This window comes from Nycticebus coucang, chromosome 8, assembly GCF_027406575.1.
Source record: "Nycticebus coucang isolate mNycCou1 chromosome 8, mNycCou1.pri, whole genome shotgun sequence".
NCBI classification, from domain to species: Eukaryota; Metazoa; Chordata; class Mammalia; order Primates; family Lorisidae; genus Nycticebus; species Nycticebus coucang.
Window position 1 is genome coordinate 123,292,757 of NC_069787.1, and position 22,459 is coordinate 123,315,215.

A 22,459-nucleotide genomic window follows, 5' to 3' on the forward strand; every position below is an offset into this window, starting at 1 on the left:
ATAGTTTCAGATTGTGCAGATAAAATTTGTTATTTTGCTTTGCAAATCTATTGGATTTAACATCTAAATTAGATGTGTATTATTCATTTTGTACTCAGGAATGGATTTGGAAAGGAAATTGAGCTAGATGAGTTCACAGGTCCTTTCCAACACTTTAGTTATGATGCTAAGATACTAAAACCACATTGCAGTTTGACTGTGGCTGGGTTTGAACCCGCCACCCTCGGTATATGGGGCTGGCGCCCTACTCACTGAGGCACAGGCGGGCGGGTTTGAACCCGCCACCCTCGGTATATGGGGCTGGCACCCTACTCACTGAGCCACAGGCGCTGCCCTCTAAAACCACATTAAAAAAATTTTTTTTTTCATTAATAATGCTTATTTGGTTCATTGTAATGAAATTATGATATAATCTCACTTTGCTTTCTCATTCTGCTTTTGTACATCTACAAATGTTCATTGCCAACATCAACTGGATACTAGTTGTGTGTCTGAACTCCCAAGATAGAGATACTGAGGCTTCTTTTCTGAACATGGGATGGGCTTGGAGAATTTCCAAATTCCAAATATGCACTTGAGAAAACAACATTGAATGTTGTGCTTTCGGTTAAGAAAACAAAGTCTCCAACATTAGGCACTCATCCTTAATAGAAGATGATATTGGATGGCAGAACTAAGCACTTTTAACAGAGCCTCACTTACTAGTGGAATATTATTGTGGATAATTGAAATTATGGCGGCTGTGCAAATCTCTCTTTAGCAACCAAGATCACCATTGGTTTCATATTACATTTGTACATTCGTTTTAAAGTGTGCCAACGGTCTACTAGTTATTGCCACCCATCAAGAAAAGACACTCTGCAAACCTTATTTTGGAGATTATTACAGATGACACTATGACTAATGATTATTTCTAATTCTGAATTTATAGAGAGTGCAGTTGAAAAACCTTGGATCTATGGTTAAATTTTTTCCAGAGGACATGTTCTCTCTTCTTGTGGAATTAATCCTTACTGATAAAAGAGGGAGCTTACTTAAGGCTTAAGCCTAGAGTATTATCATAGTCTTAGTTGCTGAATGATTTTTGATTTTGATTGCCAATTACTCTAAGTCTCTCTCTCTCTCTTTTTTTTTTTTTTTTTTCCAATCGGTCCAAGGGACAATGCCATTAGATAATTAACAGAAACTCGTGTGTAAGAAGGTAAGGAGAAACTGATAACTAATGATAATAAGAAAGCGTATATCATTATATTCTATATGACTTGGAGAGTGAATTATTTTAACTAGACCAAAATCCTGACTGAACTCTCCTGGAATAGTTAAATTAGCCAAGTTAGCGCTGGCCTGCACAGCTGTGATGATGTATGAACTAACTCATTATGTGTTATTGATAACACTGGAGAGAGGCGAACAGCTGAAACTTACTATGCCTTGAGACTTTTTGGTATTTCTTGAATATACACAGCTGGATGAGTTTGAATGTATTTAAAAAATTCCTGCCTAAGAGAAAGAGAGAGCTCCATAAGCAAGAACTATATTTGAAGTGACTTTCAAAATGTGTTTCTTGTTCTTTAGGATAAAGCAATCCAGTGAATTATTTTTTTGGTACCTCTTTATGCTGCTATTTACATATGAAATAAAACTAATTGGCTTCTGTCTGTACTAACCCAGAGAAGTGACTGAGTCTGTGTAGAGTTGTCATGGGAATCAATAGCAATCATTCATTTATTCCCTTTCTGGTTTTTCATCAATAAGCAGAATATACTTTCTGAAGCAGCTGTCACCTGGCTTTAGGTTAGGGTTAATCTTTTCCTGATGTACGTATGGTAATGAAAATGAACCTTGCCAAAAAGCAAAGATTTGTAACTTTTAAATCAGACAATTGGAGGAAATAGTTTATATGGTTATCTGGCAATCCCTAAAAATAATTGCATGACACATTATGTCTTTTATCATTAAAGTGAATCCAAAACTTTTACTTTTTATTATAAATAAGACCAAAATAAGAAATAGAGATTTTTGTATTCCTTATCCAAAATGCTTCAGAAATAGAAATGTTTTAGAGTTCAAATTTTTTTTTTCAAATTTTGAAATATTTGAATTGTACCAACTAAGCCTCCAAAATCCAAACTGATTACTTTAAACATCATCTCAGTGCTCAAAAATTTTGAATTTTGGAGCGTTTTTGATTTTTGGATTAGGCATGCTCAACCTGTAGTCACAACTTCTGCACATAATGGGCATGTTAAAAAGACTGCTTTTGACTAGATAATGCTTCTGTGTCCCTATAAATCTATTTCCTGTTGCACTATAATTTTTAGATTCTAGATTTATTATCTTCCATAAAGCAAAGGTAAATTTCATAAATTCTTCTGTGTATTTTTAATCATGGTCAGTGATCCTCAGTTTTATTCTGGCCTTGGGGGCTGTTTCTAAAGGTAAAAAGTATATAGCCTATTCAAGCCCTGGCTATTGTAGAAATGCTGCTGAAATCCAGCCTTTTGAGACTGTAATTTTAACATGCCCTCTTTTATTATCACCTGATTTGATGATGATTCTGGATCCTCTTAACTTAGGTCAGTGATCTTTAATAATAACCAATCTCCTAGTTGTGAGTTGCAGTTACCTTTTTGTGGAAAGAAAACAAAGTACATGTGCCTATGTTTTTTTGCAAAGGAAAAAACAAATATATTTCAAATTGAAAGATGATAATTCAGCTTTTTAAAAGCTAGTTCAGATTGAACACGAAATGAAAGAAACTTTTTACCGTAAAAGTAGTAGAATGTCTTTTATAGTAACTCTGGGAATCTTAAGATAAAGTGGGTATGAATGACTTTGTATCTTTACAAAACACCAGAGTGCTGAAAGTTGAGCCATTTTCTGTTTCATTCTGGGTTTAAAATTATTAGGTATTAGCCTAGGATCGTGGGTTGAACTCTACTTTTTGCAGGCCTGTAACCACGAACTGTACAAAGAAATAAAGTACTTCTGAAGTTCACCATATCTAAGAGGAAACAAGCCGCATTTTGGATGTGAGGAATTTTTTTAAACAAAACCAAGTATTAAAACTAAGTATTGCTTATTTTTATATTTATGGATTATTTATGGCAGTGTTTTCTAGGGACCAGGAATTATGCTGCACACAAACTCACCCTTGTTTAAAATTTCTCCCTGCAAATGTTAACCCTAATCTAATCCAGTCTGACACATTAACTGAAAGCCTCCAATTTTTAATATAGATAATTCCTTGTGTTTTTTTTTTTTTTGTTGTTGTTGTTTTGTTTTGTTTTTGTTTTTTGAGACAGAGCCTCAAGCTGTCACCCTGGGTAGAGTGCTGTGGCATCACAGCTCACAGCAACCTCCAACTCGGGCTTAAGCAATTGATTCTCTTGCCTCAGCCTCCCAAGTAGCTAGGCGCCAGCCACAACGCCCAGCTACTTTTTCGTTGTAGTTGTTATTTGGCAGGCCCAGGCTGGATTCGATCCTGCCAGCTCTGGTGTATGTGGCTGGCGCCTTAGCTACTTGAGCTACAGGTGCCAAGCCTAGATAATTCCTTGTTAATCAGGGAATATGAAATTATAAGTGGTAGGTTTTGAAATACATTTTGAAATTTTTGAAAATTAAGGATTTTATGTAAAATAAATTCCACTTATTTAACTTGGTATCTTGTAAAGATTTATATTCAGTCTGTGAAAAGGACCGTATTGTAGACAAGGTAAATGTAACCATCAAGTCAGGTCAGAAACTCAAATTTTAGAAGTTGATGACATTAATAAACTTCTAATTGTCACGTAATTAAATTTACAGTTTTCCTTACTGACCTACCCGGTACTGTTGCTAAGACAAGCATTAAAAGACACTTAACTAGGCATTCCTATTTGCTGTTTCCACACAACAAAATGTGTCTGTCTCCTTGATCTTTCTCTACTCTGTGGTGTTTACTTGTAACACCCACTTGACCAGTAAAGAACCTTTGCATGGTCATTACAATGAGAGGGATAAGCTCTTACAAGAGTGAAAATACTAGAGTGACTGTTCTTTCATGTTCTACAGAAACCAGTGGTATATGTACCACAAAAAATTGTGTAAGAAATGTATTAGAATTATGTGACTAAGTAGTCTGAGGAGTTCAGTAAATTTGTATTCTTTATGCAAATGAAAGTCCCGTTTTGGTTCTGTTGCTTCTGAGGAGAAGGAAGGATTTGTGAATAGTCTTAGGTTGAAACATAGCACTTCTTGTAATGATTAGAAAATGTCTAGTTTAGGCTACACTTACAGAAATTTCTATTACATTAGCTTTTTTTCTTTTTGGATTAATTAATGGTTTCTTAAATTCTCCCTTCTCACTTGATGTATAGTCATTGGGGGACCTTTTTGGATCTAAAATTTTGCCAGCACTGAATAGTCAGTGAAGAATGGCATGAGTGGAGGCCCCAAGGGTGAACTTTGCTTGCAGTAGTGAATGTGCTTTCAGAACCTTGTCTGCACTCTGTGATCTTCACAGTTCCTGCAGCTGATCAGGGTGTAGAGAGGGCAAATAGTATAAAGTACTCTAAATAATTTCCTGCTGTGTTTGGTCTTTGGTTTCTGACTGTCACCTGGCTTAGCTCTTTCATTCCAGGCATTTCGTGAGTAAAAATAAGCACAAGAGAAATACTAGGTTTGCCTTCTCCAGGGTTTAATTACTCATCCTAATAAAAGAAAGACATCCTTGAATCCGGGTAGAGTATGTAAAACAGAAAAAACTTTTCTTGCTTGCTTTCTGATGTTTGGATTATCCTAGCTGCCAGACATCAAAAGCAGTGTGTAAAGTGTTCTGCAGTTAATTTGTAACTAAAAAATAATTTAGACTATCTTAATCGACAAAATTGAATCTATGGGAGAAACTTGGCTTTGTAGAATCCATCTCTCCCAGAAAAAGTTACTGATTTAAGACTCCTGAAAGATTTTGTGATCATAGTTTACAAAATATAGACCAAAAAAAAATTCTTAGTGCCTTTTCTGTAGAAAATCTTTTTTTCCAGAAATCTGTTCAAAGAACTATCAGGTTGATGAATTCTCTATGTAGTGTGTATGCAATCAAATCTCTAGTTTGTTTGAAAGCTGCTTACTCATCTCTGAGTTCTTAGCCATCAAAGAGTATATTTCTAATTCTTCCATTGATCGGTTAGTTCATCCGGGCTAATTGGGGGGGAAAGCCAGGGCTAAATAAAAGAAAATGTTTAATAAAAATCTTCTTAAGGGAGTCATTTGTAATTTAAAAGTCAAACCAGAAATAAATGAAGCTAATAGGTTATATTTTAGTAGGGATTATTACAGAGTATTTTTATGATAATTATTTACAATTAATATTTCATTTATATATAAATGAGTCCTGAATTGTATGAGGTTATTTGAAAGCAATTTATTTAAGTAATTTTAGGATTTACATGTAGTATTGATTTTATATTTACATAGAAAGCTTAATGAACAAATTTATTTTAGCCCTTGGGTATATGTGAAACTTAGTAAATGTGGAATGTAAATGTCTTAGCACAATAACTAAGAAAATGCCAGGTAGGCTATGTTAACCAGTGTGATGAAAATCTGTCAAACGGTCTATGAAACTAGTGTATGGTGCCCCATGATCACATTAATGTACACAGCTATGATTTAATAAAAAAAAAAAAAGTAATCAGTATTTGTGCCTTGAATGCATGGCAGATATTTTTTATTGTCTACTTTAAAGTATTATAGAATCTTAAGTTTTAAAAATATTTCACTTAACAGAAGGGTTATTTACTCGTCTTTGTAAAAAGTCATTAATTGCATGCTACGAAGTTTTAAAAAAACTGGTCTGTGCTTTCTGTCCCAGCTGTTCTTATAGAAATTTAATTTCACTTCCTCATCAGGTCATGATTGAGAAGGACAGTTACCTTCTATGAGTCTCAGGACATCTGACTCAACTTGCATCAAAGTTAAGGCTGTGTGACATTTTGGGTACCTTCAGGGTATAAAATTTAATCCCATGCCTCCATAAATAGATAACAGTGAGATCTTTTGATCTCATAAGTATAGTTTATATTTATGAAAGATTTTAGATGTATCCACATTTTACTAGGAAGTTTTATTGTGTTCTTTGTAGTGTGTAATAAAAAACAAAAAGTCAGCATAACTGTTTTAGTAGATTCTTTTCCTTAAGTGAATATTATGATTGGCTTTTAGTGATTGCACTGGGGGCAGGGGATGTCAATGTATGGTATTATTTATTAGCAGTCATTTAGATACATTCATGTGGACATATCTTAATGTCAAAGCTTTTCAAGAGTAAGCTTTGTGGTATGGGTTTGTTTAGTTCCCCTACAGACTTTTGGAGAATATACCATTACAAAAGCTTAAAAATTATTATGTTTTCATTTAGATAACTTACTTGACTCCCTTTCCTCTCCTGTCTCTTATTCTGTTTTTCATTTCACCATGTTCACTTATTGAATAACTTAAAGACCGCAGATTAGATGTCTAACAATATGTAATTTAGACATGGGGTTTGGCATGTGATTCCATACAGCATCTCTCTAACTAATTTGCTGCCTTCTCTGAAATTCACCTTTTCCCAGAATGCTCTAGAAGGGACCAAAGAAATGGCACATACACAATTTTGCCTGATGATCACTTTTTAAGAGTTGATCCCAAGAAGTGCATCGTATCTTAAAATGGGGAACATTTTTACTTACCCAAAATTCTTTGGAAGTATTTAGAACCATTAAATAAGTCCATGTCCAATTGTTTTTTTTTTTTTTGGTAGAGACAGAGTTTCACTTTATTGCCCTCGGTAGGGTGCCGTGTCGTCACACAGCTCACAGCAACCTCCAACTCCTGGGCTTAGGCGATTCTTCTGCCTCAGCCTCCCCAGTAGCTGGGACTACAGGCGCCCGCCACAACGCCCGGCTATTTTTTGTTGCAGTTTGGCCGGGGCCGGGTTTGAACCCGCCACCCTCGGTATATGGGGCCGGCGCCCTGCTCACTGTGTCACAGGCGCCGCCCATGATCCAATTTTTATATTAGTAGTTTTACAGAGTGATCCTAGCCTTTGTAATCCAGCCTTGATTAGGTCGGGATCTCTTTAGAGGTGGGCAAATTTAATTCAGTCAATATTTGGTACTTTGTGTGTAACTATGGAGGGCCATATGTGTAATAATGTAAACTCTTAATTTTGTTTTCTGAGCGTATTTTTCTATAGCTACTTAACGGATACAAAGCGAAAAATTGTTTGTTACCATGACCAGTGTCATAGTCTGGAATTTAAGTGTAGAATTTTAACTTCTGGTGAATATTAAAAGATGTTGCTTTGATCGTAAGCATTTTATAGATAGGTTTTATTGCCTCCCCCAACAGTTCTATGCTATTTTATTTGTGGCAATGTTGGCACAAATCTTAATTAGTAACAGAATAAATGATAGTTACCGTGCTTCTAAAGCAGAAAGTTATACTAGTTTTCTGAAGTTTAATAACTATACTACTTTCACGAAATAATGTTAATTTTGTGTATGCCATGGTTTGGATTCTTATCACCTTGTAACATATTTGAAGGCATATAAGCTGCCAGATACTCAGCATTGCTAAATGAGTTCCTGGAAACATCAAAGCCAGGTATCAGAAGCCAGCTATATTTTGTGCGCCTGTGAAATTTCTTTAGCAGCAGCAGACATATCTCATCTGTCATGCCTGTCTCAAGCTAGTAGCAGAAGAGCCTAAATACTCTCCCAATTGCACTTAATCTTTTTTTTTTTTTTTTTTTTTTTGAGGCAGAGTCTATGTCACCCTCGGTAGAGTGCTATGGCGTCACAGCTCACAGCAACCTGAAACTCATGGGCTTAAGCAACTCTCCTGCCTCAGCCTTCCAAGTAGCTGGGACTACAGGCGCCCACCACAACACCCAGCTATTTTTTGTTACTGTCATTGTTTAGCAGGCCTGGTGCATGTGGCTGGAGCCATAACCACTGAGCGATGGGTGCCAAGCCATGCACTTAATCTTTGTCCTTCTATCATTATGACCCTCACTTTGGGAGTTATTTTCACTTTACATCATAATAATGAAATAAAAGTGCCTACTAATTGTGTGTGGTTAGTCTAGCCAATTAGGGTGGTGTTAATTAGTTTTGAGGTTATAGGTTTATCCTTGTAGAAACCAGTTAACTCTGAGAAGCAGGAAGACAAGGCTCCAAGGTCTATCTGATCTGTTAAAACTGTACAGAGTAGGGCTCAAAAAACTTTATGCTTAATTGATCTTTGCTAAAGTCTTAGTTTTTTATTTTATTTATAACCTCCTATTCCTATTTACATCCCACTTAAACATGTTTCACCTCTTACAATTTCTGTCTCTTTAAAGATTGAAAAATGGGACACATCCTGACTTCTTTCTGACCCACACATAATCATCCTTCATGCAATTAAATCTCACATTATTCTTACTGTGCTTCCTTAGTCCTCTGTAATGGCTATTGACAGTTATAAATAGAATAATAAATATTGATAAGTATGCTACTAAATACTTAGCAAATGAATCCTTGTTTCCACTCCTCCCCCACCTTTCCCTGGCCTCCTCTGCCCAAAATAAATAAGTAAATTATTCCTCTAAACTGGTACTATTGAGAGGCCTTTGTAGAGGAAGGTCTGAACATTGACAATCCACTGGTGAGTCCTGTTGCCTTCTTGCAGAGTCAAGTCCTAACCTCTTAACCTGGCATACAAAGCACTTCATTATCTGGCCCCAGCCAGCCTTTCCAGTCCAGTCTTATACCTTGTCATCTCTCAGAAACACATACACCCTGGCCTCCCACATGAGCTGCATGTGCTGCTTCCGTATTCTCCTCGTGCCTTGCTTGTTTAGCTTAACACATGCAGGCACTCTGCATGTGGTGTCCTGCCTCCTGTGTCTGCTTGGTGGCTGACTGGACTTGCCTTGCATTTCATCCACCCAGGAACACCTCCCTTGACCACTTTTCCTGACACCTTTCCCAACAGAGGTAGGCCATTTGCTTTGCTTCTGAGTTGTTCTCTAATCACCTTTGTGCCACATTTCACACTGTACCACAAAGTCGTCTTTCCCCACTCGATTGGTTCTCTGTGGCATTTAGCCTTTTTCATCTACTTATCCCCAAAGCAGAGCCCGATACCTAATTCATATATGCCTACTTAATATTACTTGTTTTCTTTCTTTCTTTTTTTTTTTTTTTGAGACACAGTCTCAAGCTGTTGCCCTGGGTAGAATGCTGTGGGCTTACAGCAACCTCAAATTTTTGGGCTTAAGCAATTCTCTTGCTTCAGGCTTCCAAGTAGCTGGGACTGACTATAGGCACCTGCCGCAATGCCCTGCTATTTGGGGGGTTGTATTTGTTGTTTGGCAAGCCTGGGCTGGATTCAAACCCGCCAGTTCTGTTGTATGTGGCTGGCGCCCTAGCCCTTGAGCTACAGGTGCTGAGCCTTGTTTTCTTTTTTTGGTCAAATTACCTTCCTAGAAATGTGTAAATAGAGAAATTAACCTAGAATGGTTACTGTTTTTCCTGTATTTACTCTCAAATACATAAACTAAAGAGCTATTTCCCTAGAAATAAATCATGTTACTAATTTCTATTTCATTTCAGCATCTGTTTCTATGTTAGTTTTAGTTTTCATTCCCGTTCTGATTATTGCTCATGTCATAGGTCTTTTTCACATTCTTTTTAGTATCTGAAATATGCTAAGATATTACTAAGTTTATAATGTAGAAGAAATAATGTATCAGGCATATTTTCTGACTTAGTGTGGGTGTTGGTGCTTGCTAATAACATGTCAGAAAATGTTGGCTTAATTGGTATGTATAGATACTAAGAAGAGAACCATTGTTATAAAGCATCTAAATTATGAGAATGGGTATTCTTTTCAGAATTTTAAATTTGTTTTCTGTCTAGATGCTTATACTGCTATGTGTGGTAGTGTGTTTGTTGCTGAAACACATTAAATACAATTGTTAGTATTTCAGCAGTTCAAATTGATCCTTTTAAGCAAAAATCAGCAACCTGTTCACAAGTTGTTTTTTTTTTTTATTGTTGGGGATTCATTGAGGGTACAATAAGCCAGGTGTTCACAAGTTTTTAATTTTTTTGGCTTATGGTAGGGTTCTATCTTAGATAAGACAATACTGATGGATCTACCATTTGATATAGTTAGCAAAATATAAATCCTGAAACAGTAGCTAGCTCTCATACTCCTTCCTGGCCATCCCTCAGTAGGGATACCCTTAATCTAGATAGGGTTCTCATCCACAAGGATTATTGTACTCTGCTTTCACAAAGACACTCCCCAAGTCCTAAGTCTCAAGCACTGTCTCTCTTTCTCAGTTTTCACACATCTGGTATTAACTTAAGGCTCTGAGATTCTGGTCTTAACATCATTAGCTCATAGCCTGACAGCTCTCATGCCTGTTGTTCCTGGTCCATGTTTTCTCTTCTCTCGTATACCTCTGTTTTGAAGGTCTCCTTTTCCAACCACTTCTACACTTCTGCTCCACCCTTCTTCCAAGAAGCAAAGCATTAGAGGCCCCTTTTTCCTTATTTTTTACATACGATTCTTTATACTTACCAGTGATATTTCTTATTACAGTATTTAAACTGTTCATTACATGCTTTTTCTCTTACAGAAAGCTATCTAGGATCAATAGAGTAAAGCCTCTTACTTTTTCCTCACCTTCATCTATTGTTGAATGCCAATAACCACCTCCTCTTCCATAATGCTGCATGTCTATTATATGTCTTGTTTACTAAATGTGCTTGCCACTGATGAATTTAGATGGGCAGATGTCCTGCTTCTTTGGTTCTATATTTTATTAGTTATTCCTCTCTTGAAGCCCCTGGAAGACAGGGACTGCTATGCTACATCTGTTTAATTCTTTGTGTATTGCTTCATACAGCCCACCATCACCATTACCACACACAGATGACTCATAACTGCTTTCTGATAATGGGAAACAATAGTTTGATAAAGAAGAGCAGTGGATATTGAACATTTGGCATCCGTATTGCACACATTCATACTGATGCAGATTGTGGAGAAAAAAAACTCTTGGCTTTGGATTTTTAAAGCATTCCCTGTTTAAGGGAGAGCAGGTGGTAAAATTAATTTTATAAAAAGATAATTTCATGTTTTTCAAATTTGTTATTTTGTCTCTGTCAAGTCTAGACAAGCATATTGAAAATCAAATAGAGCTAAAACAGTACTTTGATAGATCAGTTCAAAGAATAGTTGATTGTAGTAAATTAGAATTTGTCATAGAAATTTCATAATGCTCCAAGGACTGAAATGCACAGAGATTGTAGCAAAAGCTGGGCTGCAATTGTAGCCCTCTTTCTCATGCAAATCATTATAAAGTCTCAGTTATACAGGCTTAAACAGAAATTGCTAGAGTGATGTCCAAAATAAAATGTGGCATTTAAGCAGCAAAAAGCATTAACTGTTTATTCTATAATGCATGTTAACGTAATGACTTCTGTTCTAAGAACTCCTTAAAAAAATACTGAAGATTTGTTAATTCATAATTTGGAACAGTTCCTGAGAAATAAACTTAAAGGGGGGAAAATATGTTTAGAAACTTGAAGTAGTGTAGGTTTGTATCTCCCTTCCTAATAATAACATCAGAGTTTTCTAATTTAAGTGAAAATTCTCTAATGCAACTTAGTTTAATTTAGGCATAGAAGTTCTAATTGTCAGGTTTTTTTTTCCTTTTTCAAAAGGAAAACATTTTTTCAAACATTTTTTCTTTTGAATTAAATATTTCTATTTAGCATAAATTATTTTGAACAAAAGAGTTACCAAATAAGATTTTAAACTGTATTAAATCTTGTTCAAACCAAAAAAAAAAAAAAAAAAAAAAGATTTTAAACTGTATCTTACTATCTTATTTCCTTTTAATGGCAAATTAAAATTATTTTTATTTATTTATTTTTTTTCACATGAAAAGTCTTTATTAATCCTCTTGTGAAAAATCTATACAATGGCTCCCACTACTAGCAAGACATTTGGATTTGGGGGGAAGATCTATTGGGAATTTTAAAAGAACATACTGCTTTTTATAAGTTATATGCTTCTTGGCACCAGCAATTGACTTCAGTTTTTTTCAAAGAATAGAACCTAATGCACAAATTGCAAACATCAGGATGGAGGATGGGAAGTAGATTTTTCTTTTCCTGACATTTGCCAGAGTTTTGTATTGAGAGATGTAAGTTGGTATTCCTGGGGGAACGCTTTGGAAAGCAGTTGTTTTAGGTTTGTTTAGTAGGATACTTTAAAGCCCTCATCAGGGTAATTGATATCTACCTTAGCATATTAAAGAGACTGGTAAGAGGCTGTAGTAGGTGAATTATTTAACTTTGTATGGCCCAGTGATTAACCCAGTTAAATGATTCAAACATTTGACTGTAGAATCTTTTGTCCACAGGGTACTTATTGACAGTCCTTAAAACAAGTGTTCTAAGAACAGAATTTGGAAAATGTTGCACTAACCATCAGAACTCATGAAGTAAAACTAATACCCTTTACAAAAAGGAAATAAGTCAGTTATTGGGAAAGTCTGTCCCAGTATCTGGATTTCACATGTATCAGTCTTTCAAAATTGCCATTGGATCTGGAGTAGTCCATATGCTGTAAACATCAATTTGAAAATACATTGTGGTAGAAAAGGTGGGAAATATTGAGGAATGTATTCAGAAACTTAGTTATTCTGTAATATGTGTGATGTTATTTTATGATATAATTTTCTATACATCCACAGAAAAGAGAGAATATAGTGAACATATCATACTAGATGATATTCCATTGAAAAGGAAACATTAAGTATTTCAATTGGACCACAAATGAGTCTGATTTATTTAGTGGGACTCCTGCCCCAAATGGTATGGAGATGTTTGTAAGGTGCTGATTCAGCACCAGTAGACCACGTAACAAAATGACAATAATACTCTCATAGATAAACCTCGTAATAATTCAAACGATTTTTCTCATTTTTTCACCCACAGATTAAAGACAATATTGATTTGGGGTAGATTAGTACTGGCGTTGTCTGAGGTCATTTTATTTTTCCTTTTTTTTTTTTGTCTTTCATCAGACCATATTGTATATTCCTGTGTTGGCTGAGGTAAACTGTTGCTTCTGGAAAAGGGTTAAGCTTCAAGAGAACTTTTTCTTTTGTTTCTCTCTGGTTTCTAGCTTCATTTTAAAACTTAACTCCATGATTGGCTAAGACCCTGAGTTTGGGATTATATTGACTGGGTTTAGGCCATTGGTACTGTGGGGTTACGTCAATCCTATAACTCCTGCCAAGAAATTTTGTTCTCGGTAAAAAAGGGCACATAGAGGATGGATGCTATGGAAATAACCAGTAATATTCTTTTACTCTAAGTAAAGCAGATTTTGAAAATTCTACCATAGTCTATACTATTTTTAATGTCCAATAAGATGTTTGGATATTTTATTTTGCAAATATACTAACAGGTGTTTTTGGGGGGGTGGGGTCTTTCTAGAGGACAAGAATTTTGGGCAGATTTGAATGCCATGAACGTGTATGAAACAACGGAATTTGACCAATTACGAAGGCTGTCCACACCACCTTCTAGCAATGTCAACTCTATATACCACACGGTCTGGAAATTCTTCTGTAGAGACCACTTTGGATGGAGAGAGTATCCTGAGGTACTTGCAGGTTGTTTTTTTTTTCTTTCAGCAAATTTGCTTTTCAAATATACTTTTTCTTTTTTGAAAAAGTACATTTGAAGTTTTTTTACCTGTTCTTTCATTTGACCTTTCCAATAGTGACTGGGCAAAAATACTAATATTATCAAAGACCTTATGAGTCTAAAATTCAGTCTTGTTGATGTAAGTAAAATTTTTCTCTTTATTTTTCTAAAAGTTATTTCTTTTCATTGATTTGAAATCCATACATAGAATACCAGCTGAGGTGAAGATACTGTTTTTATTTTCCTACTTTTTTTTTTTTTTATAGAGATAGAGTCTTACTTTATTGCCCTCGGTAGAGTGCTGTGGCATCAGCTCACAGCAACCTCCAACTCTTGGGCTTAGGCAATTCTCTTGCTTCAGCCTCCCACGTAGGTGGGTGCCCAGCTATTTTTTTGTTGCAGTTTGGCCGGGGCAGGGTTTGAACCCACCACCCTTGGTATATGGGGCCGGTGCCCTACTCACTGAGCCATAGGCACCGCCCTTTCCTACTGTTTTTATATTCAGTTTTTATCTTAAGCCCAAACCATATTTTCCCAAGTCATTATAACACAATCTTCAGAGAAATAAATCTCATTGAGATGTTGCCACCTTTGGAATAATTTTAATGAGATGAAAACTAGTGTAACTTTTGGTTTTATCTGGCTCCTGGACTTACGGAGATTGAGAACGTGTGTTACTCTTAGCATTTCAGAAGCTTAACAAAAACAGTCACTGTCCGGTCCCCCAGAAAGAGTATCTGAGAATGTTTATTGAGCTGTTACCAGGCAAATCAGTTATTTAAAATTTTTTCTTGTATGCACTTGCATCCTTAATTTGAGATAGTAAAAAAAGCAAGGTTTTAAAAATGATGATGGCTTAACTTTGTCTCTGAATGACAATCCTGAGTCAGGTTTAAACACTCAGAAATGGACATTAGAAATTAATTTCTTTGTTATTTCTCTCAGTAATATATATATAAGAAAATCTTTGAAATAATCCAGTTTTGAAATATTTTTCATTTTATTTTGAAAGATATTAAAAGTTAAAGCTAAAAACAAACAAAAAAAATAAATTTCACATTCCAAAAGTCTGACTTCTTTAATTTGATTAAATTCATTTCTAACATTACAAAAAGGGGAGAACTAACTTACCTTCCTTATTTCAATTAAGGATAGTAGCAAAATAAGAAACAACTTAGTCTCAATTTTGATATGAGGACAATTAATGACAATTAAGGTTATGGGGGGGGAAGGAAAAGTAGAGAGAGGGAAGGAGGGAGGGGGGTGGGGCCTTGGTGTGTGCCACACCTTCTGGGGGCAAGACATGATTGCAAGAGGGACTTTACCTGACAAATGCAATCAGTGTAACCTGGCTTATTGACCCTCAATGAATCCCCAACAATTAAAAAAAAAAAAAAACAACTTAGTATATTGATTTCTGTAAAACAATGTTAAATTAAAATTTCTTGCTCTCTTTTAATTAATCACTAGTATCTATCTTTCAAGGAAAGTAAAAGTCTGTTTAAAACGTATTCTCAGGCTACTTAGACTGTTCCTGTGTTTCTCCTCTGAGAGGTTTCTTGGTTTTGGAACTTACTTGGTTTATTTGAACTTTATATACCACCATCCTTAATTTCTCTTCTGAAAATTTCTTTAAGAAATACAAACCAAAAAAAAAAAAAAAAAATCTCTAGGACAACATAGAATAGAGTAATTCCCTGGGCCTCACATGTTTCATAAGATAGAAATCCGTGTTCTTCTCAACAGGCAGCATCTTCCCACTCTAAATCTTTAGAAGGGGAAAAAATTTTAAACATTAAAGAAATTAATTTTATTCACTGTACTTTATTGCAATTCCTCTGATGTTAACTGTGAGATTATTATTGACTTTACATTTTAATATTTCATAGTGATTATTATTGACTTGCTTTTTTTTTTAACTTGCTATTTTTCTGTTTTCTTCTCTATAGTCTGTCATTCGGTTGATTGAAGAAGCCAACTCTCGGGGTCTGAAAGAGGTTCGATTTATGATGTGGAATAACCACTACATTCTCCACAATTCATTCTTCAGGAGAGAAATAAAAAGGAGACCACTTTTCCGCTCCTGTTTTATACTGCTTCCATATTTACAGTAAGTGTCCAGTGGAAAGTCTCTTCTTTACTCTCTTTTTATGTAAATGCACTATTGAATGCCAGAGAGAAAAAAGATTTTAAGTTAAGGGACTGTCCTGATTATTAACTCTAGAAGAATGTGAAATGCAGATTTATTCTTTGGATTAAATTCTTCAACAAATGAATTCAAATAAACTACAATTAACCCAACACTAAAAAGTACCTTAATTGACTTTTTTGAACTGAAAAGCAGAGTTAACATTTTTCCATAGCTAAAAGTAATTGTGTTTGGAATAAGGTGCAGAGTTTGCATTTGCTTCCTCTTTTGGGAAATAGTTTCTCCCTTCACTGAGATGGGCTTAAAGAGTAGTCCCATTCTGTTATGGGACTACTTCTCAGCACAGGGAAATTGCCAGGGCCAGTGAGGAGAGTTAGATAGACAAGGTATGTTCTCCATTCTTTTTCCTTGAGTGAAAGTGAATGAGAAAAATCACCTTTTCAAGTAATTTATGTTTTCATTTGCTAAGCCATCTCTTCTTATGATAACGAAATTACTTGTCATACTTGCTAAAAATACAGTTTCTTTTTCTTTCTTTTTTTTTGAGACAGTTTCACTGTGTTGCCCTCGGTAGTGTGCTGTGGCGTCACAGCTCACAGCAACCTCCAACTCTTGGACTTAAGCGATTCTCTTGCCTCAGTCTCCCAAGTAGCTGAAAAATCGTTTCTTAATAAAAGGTTAAGTCTCAGCTCACCCTTCTGAATTGTTGTTTTGCTGAGCTTTTCCATTTTTTCCCAAGACCCATTTCTTCTTTCCCTCTCCAAAGAACCACTGGCACATGTTTATAGCTATGCATACCAAAAAGTGGGGCACATTACCATTAGAGTTAGTATCTCTAGGGAAATTATTATATTATATAATTATTATATACTCTAGTCAGGTATATCATTTTTAGAGCCTAATATTGAAAATACTAGGTTTACTTGGTTTAATGAGCTTGGGAAGTCTAGAGTACTGGTTGGTCTCTTTTGTTTTGAGGTGAACATACTGTTTTCATTTTCCTACTACTTTTATATTCAGCATCCAGTAGTTAGGAGTATATTCACTTTTTATTTTAAGCCCAAACCTGTGTTTTCCCAAGTCATTATAACAGAATCTTCATGATTCTAATTCTAAAATAACAAGGAGGACATGAAAAACAAAATACAAATAAAAATCTATGAAATGATCAGTATCCAGAGGGACTTTACCTAACAATTGCAATCAGTGTAACCTGGCTTATTGTACCCTCAATGAATCCCCAACAATAAAAAAAAAAAAAAAAAAAAAAAAAAAGAAATGATCAGTATCCAAAATAAATCTGTAGTAAGGCCAATTTTAGAAATATCTCTTGGCTTAGGTTAAGGGTGTATTTTCTTCCAAGTCCAAATGTTAGTGTAAAAAAAAAAAATCTACCTTATAGAGCTTTTTTAAAATTAGAACTAATGAAAATACCATTTCTGTGATTTTACTAGCCCAGCTGGAGATAGTGTCAGCATCCAGTAGTTAGAAGTGTATTATCCTCCTGGTGAGACAGTAGAACTCATTAGTGAGACCAGCAGCTTGGCATGCTGAGCCAATCAAGCAAGATGTAGCTTCTGTGTGAGAGTAAGAATGCTCATTTGAGTGCTATATTGCTGAGAAAGCACAAATGAATGGTGAAAATCAATTTGTGTCAAGCCAAGACAAGTATGAAATACCCTCCTCTTGTTTTTCTTTTTAAACTTAGATTTGTTTTTAAAAGTCGGAACTATAAAAAGAATACCAGTAGTACTGGATTTAATGCCACAATATTACTTTATACTATATAGGCATACCTTGTTTTGATTCAATTGACAGATACTGTATTTTTTACAAATTTGAAGGTTTGTGGCAACTCTACTTTGAACAAGTTTGTGAGCATTATTTTTCCTACAGCATGTGCTTACCTTGTGTGATTCTCAAAATATCTCAAACTTTTTCATTATTATATCTGCTGTGGTGATCTGTGACCAGTGAATTTTGTTGCTCTTGTAATTGTTTTGCAATGCCTCAAGGCATATAGGATGGGGAACTTAATAAATGACTAGTTCACCAACTGGCCATTTCTCTTTCTCCTCCTTGAGCCTCTGCGTTCCCAAAAATACAACAGTATTGAAATTAGGCCAATTAATAACAGTAACCTACAATAGCCTCAAGCATGTTCACATGAAAGGAAGAGTCACACATTACTCATTTTAATCAAAAAACTAGAAATGATAAAGCTTAGTGAAGAAGACATGTTGAAAGTAGAACTGGGCCTAAAGATAGATCTCTTGCACCAAACACTTAGCCAGGTTGTAAATGCAAAGGAAAAGTTCTTGAGGGAAATTAAAAGTACCACTCTAATGAACACACAGATAATAAGAAAACAGCCTATTACAGCTATAAATTTTGAGTGGCCTGGACAGCAGATTAAGCCAGTCACGGTATTGCCGTAAGCCAAAGCCGTCATGACCCAGAACAAGGCCCTAACTCTCTTCAATTCTGGAAGCTGAGAGAGATAAAGAAGCTGTAGAAGAAAAGTTTGAAGTTAGCAGAATAGGTTCATGAGATTTAAGAAGCCATCTCCATAACAAAGTACAAGGTGAAGCAGCAGATGCAAGCTGCAACAAGTTATCCAGAAAAATCTAAGATAACTGATGAAAGGGGCTACACTAAAAAACACATTTTCAGTGTAGTTGAAACAGCCTTCTATCGGAAGACGATGCCATCTTGGACTTTTATAGCTAGAGAGAAGTCAGGTCTGGCTTCAAAGGACAGGCTTATTCTCTCATTAGGGACTAATACAGCTGGTAACTTTTAAGTTGAAGCCAGTGTTCATTTACCATTCCCAAAATTCTAGGAACCTTAAATTATGCTAAATCTACTCTGTCCATGTTCTAATAAATGGAATAAATGGAATCCTGGATGACAGCAGATCTGTTTACAGCATAGGATACTGAATATTTTAAGCTTGTTGTTGAGACCTACTGCTCAGCAAAATTCCTTTCACAATATTACTGCTTATTGACAATGCACCTGGTCACCAAGGAACTCTTGGTATAGCTATGCAAGGAGATTTTTTTTTTTTCATATCCACTTTCACAACATCCATTCTGCTGCCCAGGGATCAAGGAGTAATTTTGATTTTCAGGTCTTCTTATTTAATAAATACACTTCATAAGGCTATAGCTGCTATACATAGTTAGTCCTCTGATGGATTTGGGCAAAGTGAATTGAAAATCTGGGAAGGATTCATCATCCTAGATGCCATGAAGAGCTTTGTGATTCATGGGAGAAGGTCAGAATATCTACATTAACAGGAGTTTAGAGAAAGCTGTTTCCAAGTCTCCTAGTTGATTTCGAAGAGTTTAAGACTTGAGTGAAAGAAGTAACTGCAGATAGGTGGAAATAGTGAGCAAACTAGAATTAGAAATGGAGCCTGAAGATGTGATTGACGTGCTACAACCTCATGATAAAACTTGAACAGATGAGGAGTTGTTTCTTAAGGATGAGCAAAGGAAGTGGTTTCTTGAGATGGAATCTGCTCCTTGTAAAGATGCTGTGAACATTGTTGAAATGACAAGGGGTTTATAATATTACATAAACTTAACTGATAAAATAGTAGCAGGGTTTGAGAGATTGATTCCAAATTTGAAGGAATTCCTATTGTGGATATGTGGGTAAAATGCTATCCAACAGCACCCCATGCTACAGAGAAATATTTTGTGAAAGAAAGTCAATCAATGTGGCAAACTTCCATATTACCTTATTTTAAGAAATTGCCACAGCCACCCCAACCTTCAGCAACCACCACCCTTAATTAGTCAGCAGCCATAAACACACACAGGCAAAACCCTCCACCAGCAAAAAGATTACAACTTGATGAAGGCTCAGATGATGGTTAGCATTTTTTAGCAATAAAATATTTTTAATTAAGGTATGAATATTGTTTTTTTAGACATAATACTGTTGCAACTTATACTATAGTGTAAACAACTTTTGTGTTCACTGGGAAACCAAAAAATTTGTGTGACTTGGCTTTCTGCTATATTTGCTTTATTGCAGTGGTCTGGAACTGAACCTGTAATATCTAGAAGGTATACCTTATAATATAGGCTTATAAGCAAACAAAAATACTTTCTTTCTTTTTCTTTTTTTTTTTTTAATTTTTCTGTATTTTTATAGACACAGGCTCTTTCTGTGTGTTACCTAGGCTGATCTTAAAACTCTTTGCCTCAAGTGATCCTCCTCCCTCAGCTTCCCAAAGTGCTGGGATTACAGGCATGAGCCACCACACCCAACCCCTTTTTCTTTTTAAAATTTTCTATTTTAGTCCTATCTGGAAATAATAATGAGATATAAAGTAAGAAGGCACCAAATCAAAGAGATTAGGGAGATAATTCAGCCAGTTCACCAGGGCAGAAGGGGTAAATGCAGTGATCCCATCTACCCTAGAGACTGGGGTTGAAGGATACTTGGACGGGCATAGTAAGGAGAAAGAGGAAGGGAATTGGTTTCAAAAAAGCACCTTTCTGCTCGGCGCCTGTAGCATAGTGGTTACAGTACCAGCTACATGCACCAAGGCTGACAGGTTTAAACCTGGGCTTGGCCAGCTAGACAACAATGACAACTACAACAACAACAACAAAATAGCCGGGCATTGTGGCTGGCAACTGTAGTTCCAGCTACTGGGAGGCTAAGGCAAGAGAATCGCTTAAGCTCAAGAGTTTAAAGTTGCTGTGAGCTGTCATGCCATGGCACTCTACTGAGGGCGACATAGACTGTCTCAAAAAAAAAAAAAAAAACATTTCATAAGTAGATTCCCTAGAACATGATCTTAGCCAGGGAGAAAGTTTTATTTTGAAGTGTTATTAAATGCAGAGCGTCAAAGAAAAACGTAGGTGTCATGGAGCCCACAATTCTTAGGGAATCAGATGTCTTAAGAATTGGGAGTGCTAAGGATAGAAGTCAGGGATGAGCCTGACTTAATTCATGAACTTCCTGAACATTTAGCTGTTTCTAATTGGCTTTCCCTGTTTTTAATGGAACTGATAAAAAAAGGAGCTTATTCTTTAATTTTAAAATGCTTGAGCTGTGGTTGCATTATCCATTTTTCAGAGATCCTTGAGTACAATTACTTTTGTACCTTTCGACTTTGCCTCTCTAAAGAAAGCTGGTACAGCACTGTGAAACACGCCGTTTGCCATTGGATTAGCCATGAGCTGAATATAAACTCAGCATTCTCGGAAAATAAAGGCACATTTAGAATGGCATACTTAGAATATTTACACACATATATATATTAACCCATGGCAACTAGAATGAACTTCATCACACAGAAGTCTATATGCATTTTTATGTTTTAGTCCTTTTAGGGTGCTGGCTTGTTAAAGTAAACATCTATGAGTAGGAATGGATGCTAACCATATACACTATGTATACTCTAATGTCCTAGAATGGATAAGATTTACTTACCTAAGCTCATTTTCAAGCACATGTTAGTAAATAAAAAACCTCCATCCCCTGCTGAAAAGGAAATATGTTAGAAGCTTTCATTTTATGTAACTAGTTCTTAGGCAGGAGTGGTATCAGGAATAAAAGGAGTGGAATGTTAGCTGTTGTCAGTTCTAGGTTTTCAGTATACGGTGAGGCAGAACCTGTTTGGGGTAGAGAGGAGAGAATTTTAGTTTCCTTCCTCAACCCAGGAACCTTTGTTGGTAACTTCGATCTCTGATAATAATGGAAAGTTGGGACTTACCCTTTTTCTTTGTAGAGTAGAGATAGAGGGAAGAGCTAAAAGTAAAGAACTCACATTCTCTACTTTCCTACCATTCCTTCAGAATAGCACTGGCTTTTTAAGGAATGATAGACTTCTGAGAATTTGAGTAAAGCAGTGGGGCCTCTCTTTAGAAAAATGTACCATTGAACCAGAAAAATGTACCAGTGCTAAAGTTCCAAAGGAAATCTGTCAGAGCTCTAAGAAAATGCTCTAGGACAAGAACCTCTTGTGCCTTCTGTCACGAAGGTTAGAGAAACCAGTACCACTTTGAGTCTGCCCCTGATCTTAAAAACACCTGGGAAATTTAGTAAGCCCTGGATGCACTCATCCAGGACTCTGTGTCTCATAAAAGGACTTTGAGGCCCATTAGATTGAAGGCATAGCCACTTGAAGGAGGTGGGGTGATAGAAAGCAATTGCTCTTCCATAGCTTTTTAGCTTCTTATGAAGCTATCTGAGAAAGACTTATTATTGTTGGAGGAGTAGGAGGAGTGGGAGGAGTGGGAGGTGGGAGACTTGGGTGAACATGCTTCAAATCCCGGTATCCCATCTATCACTTTCTAGCCTTGTTTAAAAAAAAAAAAAAAAGCATAAATTGTAAAATATACAGAAATGCAAAGGGTAAGAGTTTAGAAACTTACCTTGATGGGCCTGTATTTAAATGCTATCTCTGATCTTTGCTAGCTGTGCTAGGGAAGATCACTTAAATCTGTCTGAACTTCAGTTTCTTTATTGGAAAGTGGGGATAACGAAGCCATCTTACAGGGTTATTGTGACGATTAGTGATACTGTGTATAAAATGCCT

General features: G+C 35.9%; 1 protein-coding gene across 1 annotated transcript in view; it reads left to right on the forward strand.

The window, feature by feature from the left end:
• The window catches only part of TIPARP (TCDD inducible poly(ADP-ribose) polymerase), a 33,494-nt gene that overhangs the window by 6,756 nt on the left and 4,279 nt on the right, over nucleotides 1-22,459 (forward strand). The window contains exons 3-4 of the mRNA XM_053599941.1: nucleotides 13,533-13,701; nucleotides 15,695-15,855. Coding sequence (XP_053455916.1) covers nucleotides 13,533-13,701; nucleotides 15,695-15,855 — 330 coding nt within the window. The remainder of the gene's footprint in view (nucleotides 1-13,532; nucleotides 13,702-15,694; nucleotides 15,856-22,459) is intronic.